The sequence below is a fragment of the Carassius gibelio genome, chromosome A23 (assembly GCF_023724105.1).
Source record: "Carassius gibelio isolate Cgi1373 ecotype wild population from Czech Republic chromosome A23, carGib1.2-hapl.c, whole genome shotgun sequence".
In the NCBI taxonomy this organism is placed as follows: domain Eukaryota; kingdom Metazoa; phylum Chordata; class Actinopteri; order Cypriniformes; family Cyprinidae; genus Carassius; species Carassius gibelio.
In genome coordinates, this window is record NC_068393.1 from 480,575 (window position 1) to 499,222 (window position 18,648).

The 18,648-nt window shown below is 45.9% G+C and overlaps 1 protein-coding gene, 9 non-coding genes and 1 pseudogene across 24 annotated transcripts in view; all 11 read right to left on the minus strand.

The window, feature by feature from the left end:
• Positions 1-18,648, minus strand: part of LOC127944872 (uncharacterized) — a 352,827-nt gene that overhangs the window by 225,525 nt on the left and 108,654 nt on the right. For 4 of the 15 annotated variants that reach the window (XM_052541253.1, XM_052541256.1, XM_052541257.1 and 1 more), the window contains one exon: positions 14,603-16,101. The exons of 9 other annotated variants lie outside the window; for them this stretch is intronic. In XM_052541253.1, coding sequence (XP_052397213.1) covers positions 15,114-15,887 — 774 coding nt within the window. In that variant the 5' untranslated portion in view covers positions 15,888-16,101 and the 3' untranslated portion in view covers positions 14,603-15,113. Of the gene's footprint in view, positions 1-14,602; positions 16,102-18,278; positions 18,406-18,648 lie in introns of those variants that run through there. 2 more of the 15 variants (XM_052541254.1, XM_052541219.1) reach the window with 2 other exon arrangements.
• LOC127945237 (U1 spliceosomal RNA) lies at positions 1,061-1,224 on the minus strand. The gene has a single exon (XR_008150583.1). It is a non-coding gene; the product is annotated as a U1 spliceosomal RNA (small nuclear RNA).
• On the minus strand, positions 1,599-1,789 carry LOC127945482 (U2 spliceosomal RNA). The gene has a single exon (XR_008150813.1). It is a non-coding gene; the product is annotated as a U2 spliceosomal RNA (small nuclear RNA).
• On the minus strand, positions 4,277-4,440 carry LOC127945238 (U1 spliceosomal RNA). Its single transcript, XR_008150584.1, has one exon. It is a non-coding gene; the product is annotated as a U1 spliceosomal RNA (small nuclear RNA).
• On the minus strand, positions 4,815-5,005 carry LOC127945483 (U2 spliceosomal RNA). Its single transcript, XR_008150814.1, has one exon. It is a non-coding gene; the product is annotated as a U2 spliceosomal RNA (small nuclear RNA).
• Positions 7,493-7,656, minus strand: LOC127945239 (U1 spliceosomal RNA). Its single transcript, XR_008150585.1, has one exon. It is a non-coding gene; the product is annotated as a U1 spliceosomal RNA (small nuclear RNA).
• On the minus strand, positions 8,031-8,221 carry LOC127945484 (U2 spliceosomal RNA). The gene has a single exon (XR_008150815.1). It is a non-coding gene; the product is annotated as a U2 spliceosomal RNA (small nuclear RNA).
• Positions 10,709-10,872, minus strand: LOC127945240 (U1 spliceosomal RNA). Its single transcript, XR_008150587.1, has one exon. It is a non-coding gene; the product is annotated as a U1 spliceosomal RNA (small nuclear RNA).
• On the minus strand, positions 11,247-11,437 carry LOC127945485 (U2 spliceosomal RNA). The gene has a single exon (XR_008150816.1). It is a non-coding gene; the product is annotated as a U2 spliceosomal RNA (small nuclear RNA).
• LOC127945242 (U1 spliceosomal RNA) lies at positions 13,925-14,088 on the minus strand. The gene has a single exon (XR_008150588.1). It is a non-coding gene; the product is annotated as a U1 spliceosomal RNA (small nuclear RNA).
• On the minus strand, positions 14,463-14,636 carry LOC127945587 (uncharacterized; annotated as a pseudogene).

Consider the following 18,648-nt stretch of genomic DNA (forward strand, 5'->3'; position numbering starts at 1 on the left):
TAGAGGAAATTTCCATTCACCTTGGCGAGGGGACCTCAAAACGTGCTAAGGTGGCGTGTCCGAGGTGGCTCGAATGGCTATAACTCCAGGAAGGAGTGAGATCCCTTCACCCAAATCGGCACACCTGTGCAGGGGCTCAGTCCGAGGCCAGGTGAAAAGGGACGCGGCGACAGGCCACTAGGTGGCGCCGTAAGCTGAAAAATAGGGAAAATGTAATGTAAATGGACAATCAAACAAAGATGAAAACACCTGCAACACTGCGGGATGGTAGTACCCTCCCCTGTCTGCAACGTCACCGGGCCTTGTCCCGATCGGCCTGACGGTGGAACTGCAGCGACGGAAAGTACGGCATCGCTCGTAACTCCCAAACGGTTGGTCGCAGAGCCACGTGCCTTATGTCACCGGAATCCTTGGCTCGAGCCGAACGAGACGCAGGTCTCAGATTGGCCCGTCGCTCTGACGAAATTTTCGGGTATTTTGGATTTTGTCGAAAACCTTCTTTTGCAACCTGGCGCCAGGTATTTGGCCCAGTCCCACCCAAATCAGCACAGAAAGCTTCTCTGGAGTCTGACTGTCAATAATCATCCAAAAAAATAGGAAATTTCCATTCACCTTGGCGAGGGGACCTCAAAGCGTGCTAAGGTGGCGTGTCCGAGGTGGCTCGAATGGCTATAACTCCAGGAAGGAGTGAGATCCCTTCACCCAAATCGGCACACCTGTGCAGGGGCTCAGTCCGAGGCCAGGTGAAAAAGGGCGCGGCGACAGGCCACTAGGTGTCGCTGTAAGCGACAACAAAATTAATACGAATCGAAAAAAAGGACAACCAAACAACATGGAGACAGTTACAGCTAGGCTGCAGTCAGTCCAATCTACTTTCAAAGTAAGGTCTGCGCTATGTTCGAACTAAACTACCCACCAGGGTCCGATTTTTCAAGAGCGCAAGTGACTTTGTTTCACAGGCGCACAACACATATCTCGCATGTGACAGAACTCCCCATTCTGAAAGGAAAATAAATAAAAAACTGTAAAAACCTCTTCTGCTTTGTTTCACCAACAATTTCAGGGGAGAGCGCGAACGCAGTCCCCCACTACCATAAATTATGCAGTCGAGATTCCCGCATTTGGGGAATTCGCAGGGGTCAGCATGGCCGGAGTGCAATGGACAAGCCTCGCCCTGGGTGAACCGCCTTCTTGATCATGGTGTCTCCCCTGCCAGGTAAGTATGAAGGCCCAGGCGGTCAGCCAGAGGTCTGATTTGCATCTCTACCATCCTCACCAACGGTTAGCCCTCCGCCCCCCCTCCGGGAAAGGAAGGACGGGTGCCTTCCGTTACTGGCCTGGAAACTGCCAAGCTCATGGGCCGGTGCTTCCCAACGCCAGTTTTAGATGACTCTCTTTAAACAAACACACCTGATTCGATGCGTCACCTCGTCTGTGAAAGACTTCAAGACCTCAGGTGGGTGCATCGTTAGTGGAAGAGTCCAAGACCCCAGGTGGACACATCAGGAAAAAAGTTTGCAATAAACCACAGCATCTGCAATGGCAGCTCTCATTCCTTGTTCTGCTATTCGACACAATAAATGGCAATCCCCAAAAAGGGAAAGCACACCGTTCCTGGAGACACTGCAATACCAGGCCGATGCATGGAGTGGACGGAGCAAGCCCCGGCTCCAGCTCCGTGATCTAAAAATCCATTTAATATGTAGTCCCCGGATGGGGGACGTATCAGATATTAAACTGATAAGAACAGATACTACACTTGATCTTAGCCAAAAGGCCGAGAAGCGATGCTGCTAAGACGCAGCAGGGAGGAAGCCGGACACGGCGATGCCCATCTCGGCTTTGGTAAGTTTTGGGTGACCTAAAAACGCTGGGGGATGGTACCCTGATAGCACACATACATCTAGGAGACGTCTATTTGACATATGAATTTACATCTGCAAGATGTAGTTTTAAGGCTGTTTGCTCATCTGCAATACGTCTATTGGACGTCTCCTTTTAGCAGTGTTTGGAAGGTTACTTTGGAAATGTAATAGGTTACAGATTACAAGTTACCCTGTTTAAAATGTTATAGTAGTATAACTTTTTCAATTACTTTATTAAAGTAATGTAACTAATTACTTTTGAGTACTTTTAGATTACTTTTCTAAATTTGTGAAAATGAAATAATAATAAATAAAAACATATACATCAACTCAAATACAGTTATCTAATAAGCATGTGTCATTCCTGTATAATAAACTCCTGAAACATTGTTTTTTTTTAAAACTGCTGTCTCTTTGTATATGATATGATAGGTAAAATGCATGACGTGACACAGAGCAGTTCTAGAAATGATGTTTATGTGCTCATGTACTCCTATATTGAGGCGGCAGAGGCTGACAACACTGCAAGCTTCAGTAGGCCTATTTGTATTAAATGAAACTGCATGTTTTTGCCATTAATTTACAGGAAGGGCGGACTGGGAAAAACAAAAAATTCTGTTAAAATTCTGGAAATTATTAGGGCGTATGTCTCAGAACAGTCAGTGCAATTTGGGAAAGAAATCAGTGAAATCTGTATGTGGATGTGTGTAAATATTCAAATGTAATTGCCTTTGTAATCGTTAAAAATTTCATAAGTAACTTTAATTTAATTACTAATTTTTTCTTCGTAACTGTAACTAATTACAGTTACATTCATTTTGTAATTAAATTACGTAATGCTGTTACATGTAACTAGTTACTCCCCAACACTGCCTTTTAGATGTCAGATAGATGTCAATTAGATGTCTTTTAGATGTTTATGATTTAGAAGGTATATAAAACTGACATCTGAAAGGCGTATGTCAGACGTTTGTAGATGGCAGATGCTTTCCAGATCAACATTTCTTTAACAGACATCTTGCAGACGTAAGTGTGCTATCTGGGTAGTACCCTCCCCTGTCTACAACGTCACCGGGCCTCGTCCCGATCGGCCTGACGGAAAGTACGGCATGGCTCGTAACTCCCAAACGGTTGGTCGCAGAGCCACGTGCCTTATGTCACCGGAATCCTTGGCTCGAGCCGAACGAGACGCAGGTCTCAGATTGGCCCGTCGCTCTGACGAAATTTTCGGGTATTTTGGATTTTGTCGAAAACCTTCTTTTGCAACCTGGCGCCAGGTATTTGGCCCAGTCCCACCCAAATCAGCACAGAAAGCTTCTCTGGAGTCTGAGTGTCAATAATCATCCAAAAATAGAGGAAATTTCCATTCACCTTGGCGAGGGGACCTCAAAACGTGCTAAGGTGGCGTGTCCGAGGTGGCTCGAATGGCTATAACTCCAGGAAGGAGTGAGATCCCTTCACCCAAATCGGCACACCTGTGCAGGGGCTCAGTCCGAGGCCAGGTGAAAAGGGACGCGGCGACAGGCCACTAGGTGGCGCCGTAAGCTGAAAAATAGGGAAAATGTAATGTAAATGGACAATCAAACAAAGATGAAAACACCTGCAACACTGCGGGATGGTAGTACCCTCCCCTGTCTGCAACGTCACCGGGCCTTGTCCCGATCGGCCTGACGGTGGAACTGCAGCGACGGAAAGTACGGCATCGCTCGTAACTCCCAAACGGTTGGTCGCAGAGCCACGTGCCTTATGTCACCGGAATCCTTGGCTCGAGCCGAACGAGACGCAGGTCTCAGATTGGCCCGTCGCTCTGACGAAATTTTCGGGTATTTTGGATTTTGTCGAAAACCTTCTTTTGCAACCTGGCGCCAGGTATTTGGCCCAGTCCCACCCAAATCAGCACAGAAAGCTTCTCTGGAGTCTGACTGTCAATAATCATCCAAAAAAATAGGAAATTTCCATTCACCTTGGCGAGGGGACCTCAAAGCGTGCTAAGGTGGCGTGTCCGAGGTGGCTCGAATGGCTATAACTCCAGGAAGGAGTGAGATCCCTTCACCCAAATCGGCACACCTGTGCAGGGGCTCAGTCCGAGGCCAGGTGAAAAAGGGCGCGGCGACAGGCCACTAGGTGTCGCTGTAAGCGACAACAAAATTAATACGAATCGAAAAAAAGGACAACCAAACAACATGGAGACAGTTACAGCTAGGCTGCAGTCAGTCCAATCTACTTTCAAAGTAAGGTCTGCGCTATGTTCGAACTAAACTACCCACCAGGGTCCGATTTTTCAAGAGCGCAAGTGACTTTGTTTCACAGGCGCACAACACATATCTCGCATGTGACAGAACTCCCCATTCTGAAAGGAAAATAAATAAAAAACTGTAAAAACCTCTTCTGCTTTGTTTCACCAACAATTTCAGGGGAGAGCGCGAACGCAGTCCCCCACTACCATAAATTATGCAGTCGAGATTCCCGCATTTGGGGAATTCGCAGGGGTCAGCATGGCCGGAGTGCAATGGACAAGCCTCGCCCTGGGTGAACCGCCTTCTTGATCATGGTGTCTCCCCTGCCAGGTAAGTATGAAGGCCCAGGCGGTCAGCCAGAGGTCTGATTTGCATCTCTACCATCCTCACCAACGGTTAGCCCTCCGCCCCCCCTCCGGGAAAGGAAGGACGGGTGCCTTCCGTTACTGGCCTGGAAACTGCCAAGCTCATGGGCCGGTGCTTCCCAACGCCAGTTTTAGATGACTCTCTTTAAACAAACACACCTGATTCGATGCGTCACCTCGTCTGTGAAAGACTTCAAGACCTCAGGTGGGTGCATCGTTAGTGGAAGAGTCCAAGACCCCAGGTGGACACATCAGGAAAAAAGTTTGCAATAAACCACAGCATCTGCAATGGCAGCTCTCATTCCTTGTTCTGCTATTCGACACAATAAATGGCAATCCCCAAAAAGGGAAAGCACACCGTTCCTGGAGACACTGCAATACCAGGCCGATGCATGGAGTGGACGGAGCAAGCCCCGGCTCCAGCTCCGTGATCTAAAAATCCATTTAATATGTAGTCCCCGGATGGGGGACGTATCAGATATTAAACTGATAAGAACAGATACTACACTTGATCTTAGCCAAAAGGCCGAGAAGCGATGCTGCTAAGACGCAGCAGGGAGGAAGCCGGACACGGCGATGCCCATCTCGGCTTTGGTAAGTTTTGGGTGACCTAAAAACGCTGGGGGATGGTACCCTGATAGCACACATACATCTAGGAGACGTCTATTTGACATATGAATTTACATCTGCAAGATGTAGTTTTAAGGCTGTTTGCTCATCTGCAATACGTCTATTGGACGTCTCCTTTTAGCAGTGTTTGGAAGGTTACTTTGGAAATGTAATAGGTTACAGATTACAAGTTACCCTGTTTAAAATGTTATAGTAGTATAACTTTTTCAATTACTTTATTAAAGTAATGTAACTAATTACTTTTGAGTACTTTTAGATTACTTTTCTAAATTTGTGAAAATGAAATAATAATAAATAAAAACATATACATCAACTCAAATACAGTTATCTAATAAGCATGTGTCATTCCTGTATAATAAACTCCTGAAACATTGGTTTTTTTTTAAACTGCTGTCTCTTTGTATATGATATGATAGGTAAAATGCATGACGTGACACAGAGCAGTTCTAGAAATGATGTTTATGTGCTCATGTACTCCTATATTGAGGCGGCAGAGGCTGACAACACTGCAAGCTTCAGTAGGCCTATTTGTATTAAATGAAACTGCATGTTTTTGCCATTAATTTACAGGAAGGGCGGACTGGGAAAAACAAAAAATTCTGTTAAAATTCTGGAAATTATTAGGGCGTATGTCTCAGAACAGTCAGTGCAATTTGGGAAAGAAATCAGTGAAATCTGTATGTGGATGTGTGTAAATATTCAAATGTAATTGCCTTTGTAATCGTTAAAAATTTCATAAGTAACTTTAATTTAATTACTAATTTTTTCTTCGTAACTGTAACTAATTACAGTTACATTCATTTTGTAATTAAATTACGTAATGCTGTTACATGTAACTAGTTACTCCCCAACACTGCCTTTTAGATGTCAGATAGATGTCAATTAGATGTCTTTTAGATGTTTATGATTTAGAAGGTATATAAAACTGACATCTGAAAGGCGTATGTCAGACGTTTGTAGATGGCAGATGCTTTCCAGATCAACATTTCTTTAACAGACATCTTGCAGACGTAAGTGTGCTATCTGGGTAGTACCCTCCCCTGTCTACAACGTCACCGGGCCTCGTCCCGATCGGCCTGACGGAAAGTACGGCATGGCTCGTAACTCCCAAACGGTTGGTCGCAGAGCCACGTGCCTTATGTCACCGGAATCCTTGGCTCGAGCCGAACGAGACGCAGGTCTCAGATTGGCCCGTCGCTCTGACGAAATTTTCGGGTATTTTGGATTTTGTCGAAAACCTTCTTTTGCAACCTGGCGCCAGGTATTTGGCCCAGTCCCACCCAAATCAGCACAGAAAGCTTCTCTGGAGTCTGAGTGTCAATAATCATCCAAAAATAGAGGAAATTTCCATTCACCTTGGCGAGGGGACCTCAAAACGTGCTAAGGTGGCGTGTCCGAGGTGGCTCGAATGGCTATAACTCCAGGAAGGAGTGAGATCCCTTCACCCAAATCGGCACACCTGTGCAGGGGCTCAGTCCGAGGCCAGGTGAAAAGGGACGCGGCGACAGGCCACTAGGTGGCGCCGTAAGCTGAAAAATAGGGAAAATGTAATGTAAATGGACAATCAAACAAAGATGAAAACACCTGCAACACTGCGGGATGGTAGTACCCTCCCCTGTCTGCAACGTCACCGGGCCTTGTCCCGATCGGCCTGACGGTGGAACTGCAGCGACGGAAAGTACGGCATCGCTCGTAACTCCCAAACGGTTGGTCGCAGAGCCACGTGCCTTATGTCACCGGAATCCTTGGCTCGAGCCGAACGAGACGCAGGTCTCAGATTGGCCCGTCGCTCTGACGAAATTTTCGGGTATTTTGGATTTTGTCGAAAACCTTCTTTTGCAACCTGGCGCCAGGTATTTGGCCCAGTCCCACCCAAATCAGCACAGAAAGCTTCTCTGGAGTCTGACTGTCAATAATCATCCAAAAAAATAGGAAATTTCCATTCACCTTGGCGAGGGGACCTCAAAGCGTGCTAAGGTGGCGTGTCCGAGGTGGCTCGAATGGCTATAACTCCAGGAAGGAGTGAGATCCCTTCACCCAAATCGGCACACCTGTGCAGGGGCTCAGTCCGAGGCCAGGTGAAAAAGGGCGCGGCGACAGGCCACTAGGTGTCGCTGTAAGCGACAACAAAATTAATACGAATCGAAAAAAAGGACAACCAAACAACATGGAGACAGTTACAGCTAGGCTGCAGTCAGTCCAATCTACTTTCAAAGTAAGGTCTGCGCTATGTTCGAACTAAACTACCCACCAGGGTCCGATTTTTCAAGAGCGCAAGTGACTTTGTTTCACAGGCGCACAACACATATCTCGCATGTGACAGAACTCCCCATTCTGAAAGGAAAATAAATAAAAAACTGTAAAAACCTCTTCTGCTTTGTTTCACCAACAATTTCAGGGGAGAGCGCGAACGCAGTCCCCCACTACCATAAATTATGCAGTCGAGATTCCCGCATTTGGGGAATTCGCAGGGGTCAGCATGGCCGGAGTGCAATGGACAAGCCTCGCCCTGGGTGAACCGCCTTCTTGATCATGGTGTCTCCCCTGCCAGGTAAGTATGAAGGCCCAGGCGGTCAGCCAGAGGTCTGATTTGCATCTCTACCATCCTCACCAACGGTTAGCCCTCCGCCCCCCCTCCGGGAAAGGAAGGACGGGTGCCTTCCGTTACTGGCCTGGAAACTGCCAAGCTCATGGGCCGGTGCTTCCCAACGCCAGTTTTAGATGACTCTCTTTAAACAAACACACCTGATTCGATGCGTCACCTCGTCTGTGAAAGACTTCAAGACCTCAGGTGGGTGCATCGTTAGTGGAAGAGTCCAAGACCCCAGGTGGACACATCAGGAAAAAAGTTTGCAATAAACCACAGCATCTGCAATGGCAGCTCTCATTCCTTGTTCTGCTATTCGACACAATAAATGGCAATCCCCAAAAAGGGAAAGCACACCGTTCCTGGAGACACTGCAATACCAGGCCGATGCATGGAGTGGACGGAGCAAGCCCCGGCTCCAGCTCCGTGATCTAAAAATCCATTTAATATGTAGTCCCCGGATGGGGGACGTATCAGATATTAAACTGATAAGAACAGATACTACACTTGATCTTAGCCAAAAGGCCGAGAAGCGATGCTGCTAAGACGCAGCAGGGAGGAAGCCGGACACGGCGATGCCCATCTCGGCTTTGGTAAGTTTTGGGTGACCTAAAAACGCTGGGGGATGGTACCCTGATAGCACACATACATCTAGGAGACGTCTATTTGACATATGAATTTACATCTGCAAGATGTAGTTTTAAGGCTGTTTGCTCATCTGCAATACGTCTATTGGACGTCTCCTTTTAGCAGTGTTTGGAAGGTTACTTTGGAAATGTAATAGGTTACAGATTACAAGTTACCCTGTTTAAAATGTTATAGTAGTATAACTTTTTCAATTACTTTATTAAAGTAATGTAACTAATTACTTTTGAGTACTTTTAGATTACTTTTCTAAATTTGTGAAAATGAAATAATAATAAATAAAAACATATACATCAACTCAAATACAGTTATCTAATAAGCATGTGTCATTCCTGTATAATAAACTCCTGAAACATTGTTTTTTTTTAAAACTGCTGTCTCTTTGTATATGATATGATAGGTAAAATGCATGACGTGACACAGAGCAGTTCTAGAAATGATGTTTATGTGCTCATGTACTCCTATATTGAGGCGGCAGAGGCTGACAACACTGCAAGCTTCAGTAGGCCTATTTGTATTAAATGAAACTGCATGTTTTTGCCATTAATTTACAGGAAGGGCGGACTGGGAAAAACAAAAAATTCTGTTAAAATTCTGGAAATTATTAGGGCGTATGTCTCAGAACAGTCAGTGCAATTTGGGAAAGAAATCAGTGAAATCTGTATGTGGATGTGTGTAAATATTCAAATGTAATTGCCTTTGTAATCGTTAAAAATTTCATAAGTAACTTTAATTTAATTACTAATTTTTTCTTCGTAACTGTAACTAATTACAGTTACATTCATTTTGTAATTAAATTACGTAATGCTGTTACATGTAACTAGTTACTCCCCAACACTGCCTTTTAGATGTCAGATAGATGTCAATTAGATGTCTTTTAGATGTTTATGATTTAGAAGGTATATAAAACTGACATCTGAAAGGCGTATGTCAGACGTTTGTAGATGGCAGATGCTTTCCAGATCAACATTTCTTTAACAGACATCTTGCAGACGTAAGTGTGCTATCTGGGTAGTACCCTCCCCTGTCTACAACGTCACCGGGCCTCGTCCCGATCGGCCTGACGGAAAGTACGGCATGGCTCGTAACTCCCAAACGGTTGGTCGCAGAGCCACGTGCCTTATGTCACCGGAATCCTTGGCTCGAGCCGAACGAGACGCAGGTCTCAGATTGGCCCGTCGCTCTGACGAAATTTTCGGGTATTTTGGATTTTGTCGAAAACCTTCTTTTGCAACCTGGCGCCAGGTATTTGGCCCAGTCCCACCCAAATCAGCACAGAAAGCTTCTCTGGAGTCTGAGTGTCAATAATCATCCAAAAATAGAGGAAATTTCCATTCACCTTGGCGAGGGGACCTCAAAACGTGCTAAGGTGGCGTGTCCGAGGTGGCTCGAATGGCTATAACTCCAGGAAGGAGTGAGATCCCTTCACCCAAATCGGCACACCTGTGCAGGGGCTCAGTCCGAGGCCAGGTGAAAAGGGACGCGGCGACAGGCCACTAGGTGGCGCCGTAAGCTGAAAAATAGGGAAAATGTAATGTAAATGGACAATCAAACAAAGATGAAAACACCTGCAACACTGCGGGATGGTAGTACCCTCCCCTGTCTGCAACGTCACCGGGCCTTGTCCCGATCGGCCTGACGGTGGAACTGCAGCGACGGAAAGTACGGCATCGCTCGTAACTCCCAAACGGTTGGTCGCAGAGCCACGTGCCTTATGTCACCGGAATCCTTGGCTCGAGCCGAACGAGACGCAGGTCTCAGATTGGCCCGTCGCTCTGACGAAATTTTCGGGTATTTTGGATTTTGTCGAAAACCTTCTTTTGCAACCTGGCGCCAGGTATTTGGCCCAGTCCCACCCAAATCAGCACAGAAAGCTTCTCTGGAGTCTGACTGTCAATAATCATCCAAAAAAATAGGAAATTTCCATTCACCTTGGCGAGGGGACCTCAAAGCGTGCTAAGGTGGCGTGTCCGAGGTGGCTCGAATGGCTATAACTCCAGGAAGGAGTGAGATCCCTTCACCCAAATCGGCACACCTGTGCAGGGGCTCAGTCCGAGGCCAGGTGAAAAAGGGCGCGGCGACAGGCCACTAGGTGTCGCTGTAAGCGACAACAAAATTAATACGAATCGAAAAAAAGGACAACCAAACAACATGGAGACAGTTACAGCTAGGCTGCAGTCAGTCCAATCTACTTTCAAAGTAAGGTCTGCGCTATGTTCGAACTAAACTACCCACCAGGGTCCGATTTTTCAAGAGCGCAAGTGACTTTGTTTCACAGGCGCACAACACATATCTCGCATGTGACAGAACTCCCCATTCTGAAAGGAAAATAAATAAAAAACTGTAAAAACCTCTTCTGCTTTGTTTCACCAACAATTTCAGGGGAGAGCGCGAACGCAGTCCCCCACTACCATAAATTATGCAGTCGAGATTCCCGCATTTGGGGAATTCGCAGGGGTCAGCATGGCCGGAGTGCAATGGACAAGCCTCGCCCTGGGTGAACCGCCTTCTTGATCATGGTGTCTCCCCTGCCAGGTAAGTATGAAGGCCCAGGCGGTCAGCCAGAGGTCTGATTTGCATCTCTACCATCCTCACCAACGGTTAGCCCTCCGCCCCCCCTCCGGGAAAGGAAGGACGGGTGCCTTCCGTTACTGGCCTGGAAACTGCCAAGCTCATGGGCCGGTGCTTCCCAACGCCAGTTTTAGATGACTCTCTTTAAACAAACACACCTGATTCGATGCGTCACCTCGTCTGTGAAAGACTTCAAGACCTCAGGTGGGTGCATCGTTAGTGGAAGAGTCCAAGACCCCAGGTGGACACATCAGGAAAAAAGTTTGCAATAAACCACAGCATCTGCAATGGCAGCTCTCATTCCTTGTTCTGCTATTCGACACAATAAATGGCAATCCCCAAAAAGGGAAAGCACACCGTTCCTGGAGACACTGCAATACCAGGCCGATGCATGGAGTGGACGGAGCAAGCCCCGGCTCCAGCTCCGTGATCTAAAAATCCATTTAATATGTAGTCCCCGGATGGGGGACGTATCAGATATTAAACTGATAAGAACAGATACTACACTTGATCTTAGCCAAAAGGCCGAGAAGCGATGCTGCTAAGACGCAGCAGGGAGGAAGCCGGACACGGCGATGCCCATCTCGGCTTTGGTAAGTTTTGGGTGACCTAAAAACGCTGGGGGATGGTACCCTGATAGCACACATACATCTAGGAGACGTCTATTTGACATATGAATTTACATCTGCAAGATGTAGTTTTAAGGCTGTTTGCTCATCTGCAATACGTCTATTGGACGTCTCCTTTTAGCAGTGTTTGGAAGGTTACTTTGGAAATGTAATAGGTTACAGATTACAAGTTACCCTGTTTAAAATGTTATAGTAGTATAACTTTTTCAATTACTTTATTAAAGTAATGTAACTAATTACTTTTGAGTACTTTTAGATTACTTTTCTAAATTTGTGAAAATGAAATAATAATAAATAAAAACATATACATCAACTCAAATACAGTTATCTAATAAGCATGTGTCATTCCTGTATAATAAACTCCTGAAACATTGTTTTTTTTTAAAACTGCTGTCTCTTTGTATATGATATGATAGGTAAAATGCATGACGTGACACAGAGCAGTTCTAGAAATGATGTTTATGTGCTCATGTACTCCTATATTGAGGCGGCAGAGGCTGACAACACTGCAAGCTTCAGTAGGCCTATTTGTATTAAATGAAACTGCATGTTTTTGCCATTAATTTACAGGAAGGGCGGACTGGGAAAAACAAAAAATTCTGTTAAAATTCTGGAAATTATTAGGGCGTATGTCTCAGAACAGTCAGTGCAATTTGGGAAAGAAATCAGTGAAATCTGTATGTGGATGTGTGTAAATATTCAAATGTAATTGCCTTTGTAATCGTTAAAAATTTCATAAGTAACTTTAATTTAATTACTAATTTTTTCTTCGTAACTGTAACTAATTACAGTTACATTCATTTTGTAATTAAATTACGTAATGCTGTTACATGTAACTAGTTACTCCCCAACACTGCCTTTTAGATGTCAGATAGATGTCAATTAGATGTCTTTTAGATGTTTATGATTTAGAAGGTATATAAAACTGACATCTGAAAGGCGTATGTCAGACGTTTGTAGATGGCAGATGCTTTCCAGATCAACATTTCTTTAACAGACATCTTGCAGACGTAAGTGTGCTATCTGGGTAGTACCCTCCCCTGTCTACAACGTCACCGGGCCTCGTCCCGATCGGCCTGACGGAAAGTACGGCATGGCTCGTAACTCCCAAACGGTTGGTCGCAGAGCCACGTGCCTTATGTCACCGGAATCCTTGGCTCGAGCCGAACGAGACGCAGGTCTCAGATTGGCCCGTCGCTCTGACGAAATTTTCGGGTATTTTGGATTTTGTCGAAAACCTTCTTTTGCAACCTGGCGCCAGGTATTTGGCCCAGTCCCACCCAAATCAGCACAGAAAGCTTCTCTGGAGTCTGAGTGTCAATAATCATCCAAAAATAGAGGAAATTTCCATTCACCTTGGCGAGGGGACCTCAAAACGTGCTAAGGTGGCGTGTCCGAGGTGGCTCGAATGGCTATAACTCCAGGAAGGAGTGAGATCCCTTCACCCAAATCGGCACACCTGTGCAGGGGCTCAGTCCGAGGCCAGGTGAAAAGGGACGCGGCGACAGGCCACTAGGTGGCGCCGTAAGCTGAAAAATAGGGAAAATGTAATGTAAATGGACAATCAAACAAAGATGAAAACACCTGCAACACTGCGGGATGGTAGTACCCTCCCCTGTCTGCAACGTCACCGGGCCTTGTCCCGATCGGCCTGACGGTGGAACTGCAGCGACGGAAAGTACGGCATCGCTCGTAACTCCCAAACGGTTGGTCGCAGAGCCACGTGCCTTATGTCACCGGAATCCTTGGCTCGAGCCGAACGAGACGCAGGTCTCAGATTGGCCCGTCGCTCTGACGAAATTTTCGGGTATTTTGGATTTTGTCGAAAACCTTCTTTTGCAACCTGGCGCCAGGTATTTGGCCCAGTCCCACCCAAATCAGCACAGAAAGCTTCTCTGGAGTCTGACTGTCAATAATCATCCAAAAAAATAGGAAATTTCCATTCACCTTGGCGAGGGGACCTCAAAGCGTGCTAAGGTGGCGTGTCCGAGGTGGCTCGAATGGCTATAACTCCAGGAAGGAGTGAGATCCCTTCACCCAAATCGGCACACCTGTGCAGGGGCTCAGTCCGAGGCCAGGTGAAAAAGGGCGCGGCGACAGGCCACTAGGTGTCGCTGTAAGCGACAACAAAATTAATACGAATCGAAAAAAAGGACAACCAAACAACATGGAGACAGTTACAGCTAGGCTGCAGTCAGTCCAATCTACTTTCAAAGTAAGGTCTGCGCTATGTTCGAACTAAACTACCCACCAGGGTCCGATTTTTCAAGAGCGCAAGTGACTTTGTTTCACAGGCGCACAACACATATCTCGCATGTGACAGAACTCCCCATTCTGAAAGGAAAATAAATAAAAAACTGTAAAAACCTCTTCTGCTTTGTTTCACCAACAATTTCAGGGGAGAGCGCGAACGCAGTCCCCCACTACCATAAATTATGCAGTCGAGATTCCCGCATTTGGGGAATTCGCAGGGGTCAGCATGGCCGGAGTGCAATGGACAAGCCTCGCCCTGGGTGAACCGCCTTCTTGATCATGGTGTCTCCCCTGCCAGGTAAGTATGAAGGCCCAGGCGGTCAGCCAGAGGTCTGATTTGCATCTCTACCATCCTCACCAACGGTTAGCCCTCCGCCCCCCCTCCGGGAAAGGAAGGACGGGTGCCTTCCGTTACTGGCCTGGAAACTGCCAAGCTCATGGGCCGGTGCTTCCCAACGCCAGTTTTAGATGACTCTCTTTAAACAAACACACCTGATTCGATGCGTCACCTCGTCTGTGAAAGACTTCAAGACCTCAGGTGGGTGCATCGTTAGTGGAAGAGTCCAAGACCCCAGGTGGACACATCAGGAAAAAAGTTTGCAATAAACCACAGCATCTGCAATGGCAGCTCTCATTCCTTGTTCTGCTATTCGACACAATAAATGGCAATCCCCAAAAAGGGAAAGCACACCGTTCCTGGAGACACTGCAATACCAGGCCGATGCATGGAGTGGACGGAGCAAGCCCCGGCTCCAGCTCCGTGATCTAAAAATCCATTTAATATGTAGTCCCCGGATGGGGGACGTATCAGATATTAAACTGATAAGAACAGATTTTTCTTTCGAAAAAGTTTTATTGTCACCATTTACATTTTTTCCATTTGCATTTTTTCTTTTTCACACAACATTTTCTTTTTAATCACACATTAAAACAAGCAATATAATATATAATAAATACACATGGTAAAATGAAATAAACAATCATTTTTAAAAAGCATTTGATTAAAACCACAGTGTTTTGCTTGTTTTTAAAAGTCCATTATTGAGGTGTGTTTAAAAGGTGCGGTCAGTTCCAAAGTAAAACACAAATTTTAAAAAAAGCAAACAAGCCTCGTATATATGTTAATAAAACCTCTTTCATAATAAAACAATAAAAAACACCAATTAAAAATCATCTGTTGTGCAAGACCGGGGGTGAGTCCTTATCAAGTGGGTCATCACCCCACTCTCCAGAACAGGGACATGAGATGCTACTTTATGGACTCAGCGGAGATCCCCTCTCCTCCGGCCCGCTGGCCCGCTGTTCCCGTAGCCAGAGTGGTGAGGGTGCATCTACGGGCGGCCAGGGTCTGTGCCTGCCGGGACCCTCTCCGTGCAACCCCGGCCCCCCCGTCCGAATATCGTCGTCCGGTACCCCTGCAGCATTGATGTTACCTTTAGCTCGCATGCATGGAGGGTTACCGTAACGCGCTTCCCCACCAGCAGGTTTCTGGTGGCCCAGATGGCATCCTTGATGACGTTGAGGGTGAGCCAGAGCGAGGTAAATTTCTGTGCCGTCAAGTCCTTCAAGCCCCGGCCCACCCCAAGGATGGCGAGCTGGTACCCGAACTGGGCCCCACCCGCTGGTAGGCACGGGAAATACAGGGGGCCGGTCTTGGCCCACAGGTCCCGCGCAGTGCTGCACTCCCAGAGCAGGTGGTGGACGGTCTCCGGGGAATTGCAGCCGGACCGCGGGCAGATGGGGTTTTTGGCCATGCCTCTGGAGTGCATAACCGCCCTGACCGGGAGGATCTCATGAGCCACCATCCACGATAAGTCCTTGTGCCTGTTCTGGAGAGCGGGGTGAGCCGCGTTCCGCCAAACCTGTTTGGCCTCACTTGGTGTGAGGCCCGGAAATGGACTCACCGGTTCCCGGTCCTGCACAACAGAGATGAGAGACTTGTGTTGAGTTAAAATGGTGACATCTTCACTCTCTAAAAGGTATTTCTTTAAAAACTTTTTTATAAAACTGTACTCTTTGGGCAAGTTAAAAGACACTGGGGTTTTCAAGTCCACTGGTAAAATTTTCAGTGTTCGTAGGTAAGACCCCATCCAAAATCGCGCCATTGCAGCCGTCTTGTTTTCTTTGGATGGGGTCGTGGCATAACTAATGTGCAGGGCGGTGAAGCGGCTGCCTAAAAACAGGTGGGGGTCTGGGAGGCCTTTTCCACCGTTCTCCGGCCTTTTCTTGATGGTCTCCCTCTTCAGGCGCTCCCACTTGGACCCCCACAGGAAGTAAAACACCGCCCTCTCCAGTTTCCCCAGGAACCACCGAGGGGGGCTAAAAACAGAACAGACAAGTAAAATCAGAGGTAAAATCACAGATTTAAAAATTAAAACCTTGCCTTCCATCGTCATCTGTCTTAGTCCCCAAAACCCCAGTCTTTTCCTAACTTTCCCTAACAAGTCAGTCCAGTTTTCCCGTCCACCCCCGTCTTTATCAAATTTAACGCCTAAAATCTTAAAATTGTTGTCTTTAAAAACCAAATCAAGTCCTCCTGTGTCCACGTCTCCCCACGGCCCGAAGAGCTGGGCCTCGGACTTGTTTCTATTGAGTTTGGCGCCCGAGGCCCGACCGTACCAGTCAGTCAAGTCCAGTGCTCTTCGTATTGATAAAACGTCTGTGGCTAAAAGAGTTACGTCATCCATATATAAAACACAGGTCGCCGTCAGTCCCCCCGTCCCAGGAACGTCCAGTCCTTTGATCCATTTGTCCCTTCTCAAGATCTGTGCCAGTGGCTCGATGCAAGCCACATACAGAAGAGGAGATAAAGGACATCCCTGACGGACACCACTGTGTATGTCCACAGCTTTGGAAAGATGCCCATTTATTAGAAATTTGCTGACTATTCCCTTGTACAGCAGTCCCACCCAGGCTATAAACCTCTTTGGAAGCCCCATTTTCTCCAGAACCTGGAAGAGGTACTGGTGCGAGACTCGATCAAATGCTTTTTCAAAATCTAAATTTAGGACTACTAGCCGAATATTTCTGTCTCTCGCGTAACAGATGGCGTCTCTAATCAGCACTAGGTTGTCTGTTATCTTTCTTCCGGGCACAGCACAAGCTTGATCCGGGTGGATCACGTCCTCTAAAACAGTCGACATGCGTGTTGCTAAAATCTTACTAAAAAGTTTACAATCAAAATTTAAAAGCGTGATTGGTCGCCAGTTTTTCAAGTCAGTCTTGTCTCCTTTCTTATATAATAATGAAACTATCCCTACTCTAAAGCTGTCAGGAAGTCTGTCAAGAGTCTCAAATTCTTTAAAAACGGTCAACAGTTCGTGTGCTAAAATGTCCCAGAAAGTCAGATAAAATTCAAAGGGAAGTCCGTCAATGCCAGGGGACTTCCCTTTTTTAAAATGTTTTAAAGCTTTCTGAATTTCTAAAACTGTAAAATCCTGGGATAAAAGCACATCTGGGCTCTTTACCTTTTTATTTAAAAAGGTTAAAACTTCCTCTAAAACCCCATTATGAGCCTCTTTTGCACTATATAAATTATTATAAAAGTTTTCAGTTTCATTTAAAATCTCTTTTGTGCCGCTTGCTTCCCTCCCGGTAAAAGTCTTCAAAGCAGAGATTGACCCACCCCGTGTAATAATTTTTTAAAAAAAGTATCTTGTGCATTTCTCCCCTTCTTCTATTTCTCTTTCTTTACATCTTAAAATAACACCCCTACTCTGAACTTCGAATAAAACTGACATTTCTTTCTTGACTTCTTTTATCTCTTCTGTAAAATCCAATCCACTGTTTAAAAGGTTAAAATATCTCTGCAGTCTTTTTTGCAGCCCCATCATGTGTCTTCTTTCCCTGTTCTTTTTCCTTTTCCCTATATTTCTAAAAAACTGTCTTGTCCGGTCCTTAACCACTTCCCACCACTGTGCACGTGTATCATAAAAGTCTTGGAGGGTCTGCCATTGGCTGAACTGCTCCCTATACTCTCTAACCACTTCTTCATCCTCTAATAGGGAACAGTTCAGCTTCCACAGCCCTCCTCCTACCGTCACACCCATGGAAAGTGAAAGGGTGCAAGACAGTATCATGTGATCAGAAAAAAAGGGAGGGGTCAATGTTGCATCGGTTGGCAGGCAGTCCCTTGTAAAAACATAGTCAATTCGAGAGGCTCTGGTGCCATCACCACTGAACCAGGTGAAGCCCTCCTCTCTTTGATGCAGTTGTTTAAAACAGTCAACTAACTTAAAATCCTTGACTAAATTTTGCAATAAAACCGATGTCTTATCGACCTTAAAATCTTCTCCTACTCTCTTCCTATCTGTTTTGGATAAAACACAGTTAAAATCCCCTGCTACTATTAGGGGAGCCCTGCCTAACATGTGGGGCTGCAGGTCTTCTAAAAGCTCATATCTGTCATTTTTTTCTGTAAAACCATACACATTAAGAACCTTAAAATCCCTCCCTAAAAAAGTCAGGTTTGCTAAAAGAGCCCGCCCTTCCCTCACCACAGTGCTATCCTTCACCGTGATGTTTGAATTGTTGATTAAAATAGCGACACCGTCATTTTTGTTGAAGTTGGAGCCACTCCATATTGAGGGCCCCATGGTCCACATCTCCTCCAACTTTCTGTAACTATTTAAAAAGGGCAGAGCACACTCTTGCAGTAAAAACAAGTCTGACTTAAAACACTTTAAAAAGGATAAAATGCTCTGTGCTCGTAAGGTGGACCTCACACTTCTTACATTAATGGTAGAGATAGTGAGGGCCATGAGCAGTATGGTTAAAACAGTATGAGACATTTAAACAGAAGACAAAAAGACTACAAAAATATACTTAAAATCATGTTTTATCTTGTTTCACCTGCCCTTCCTTTCT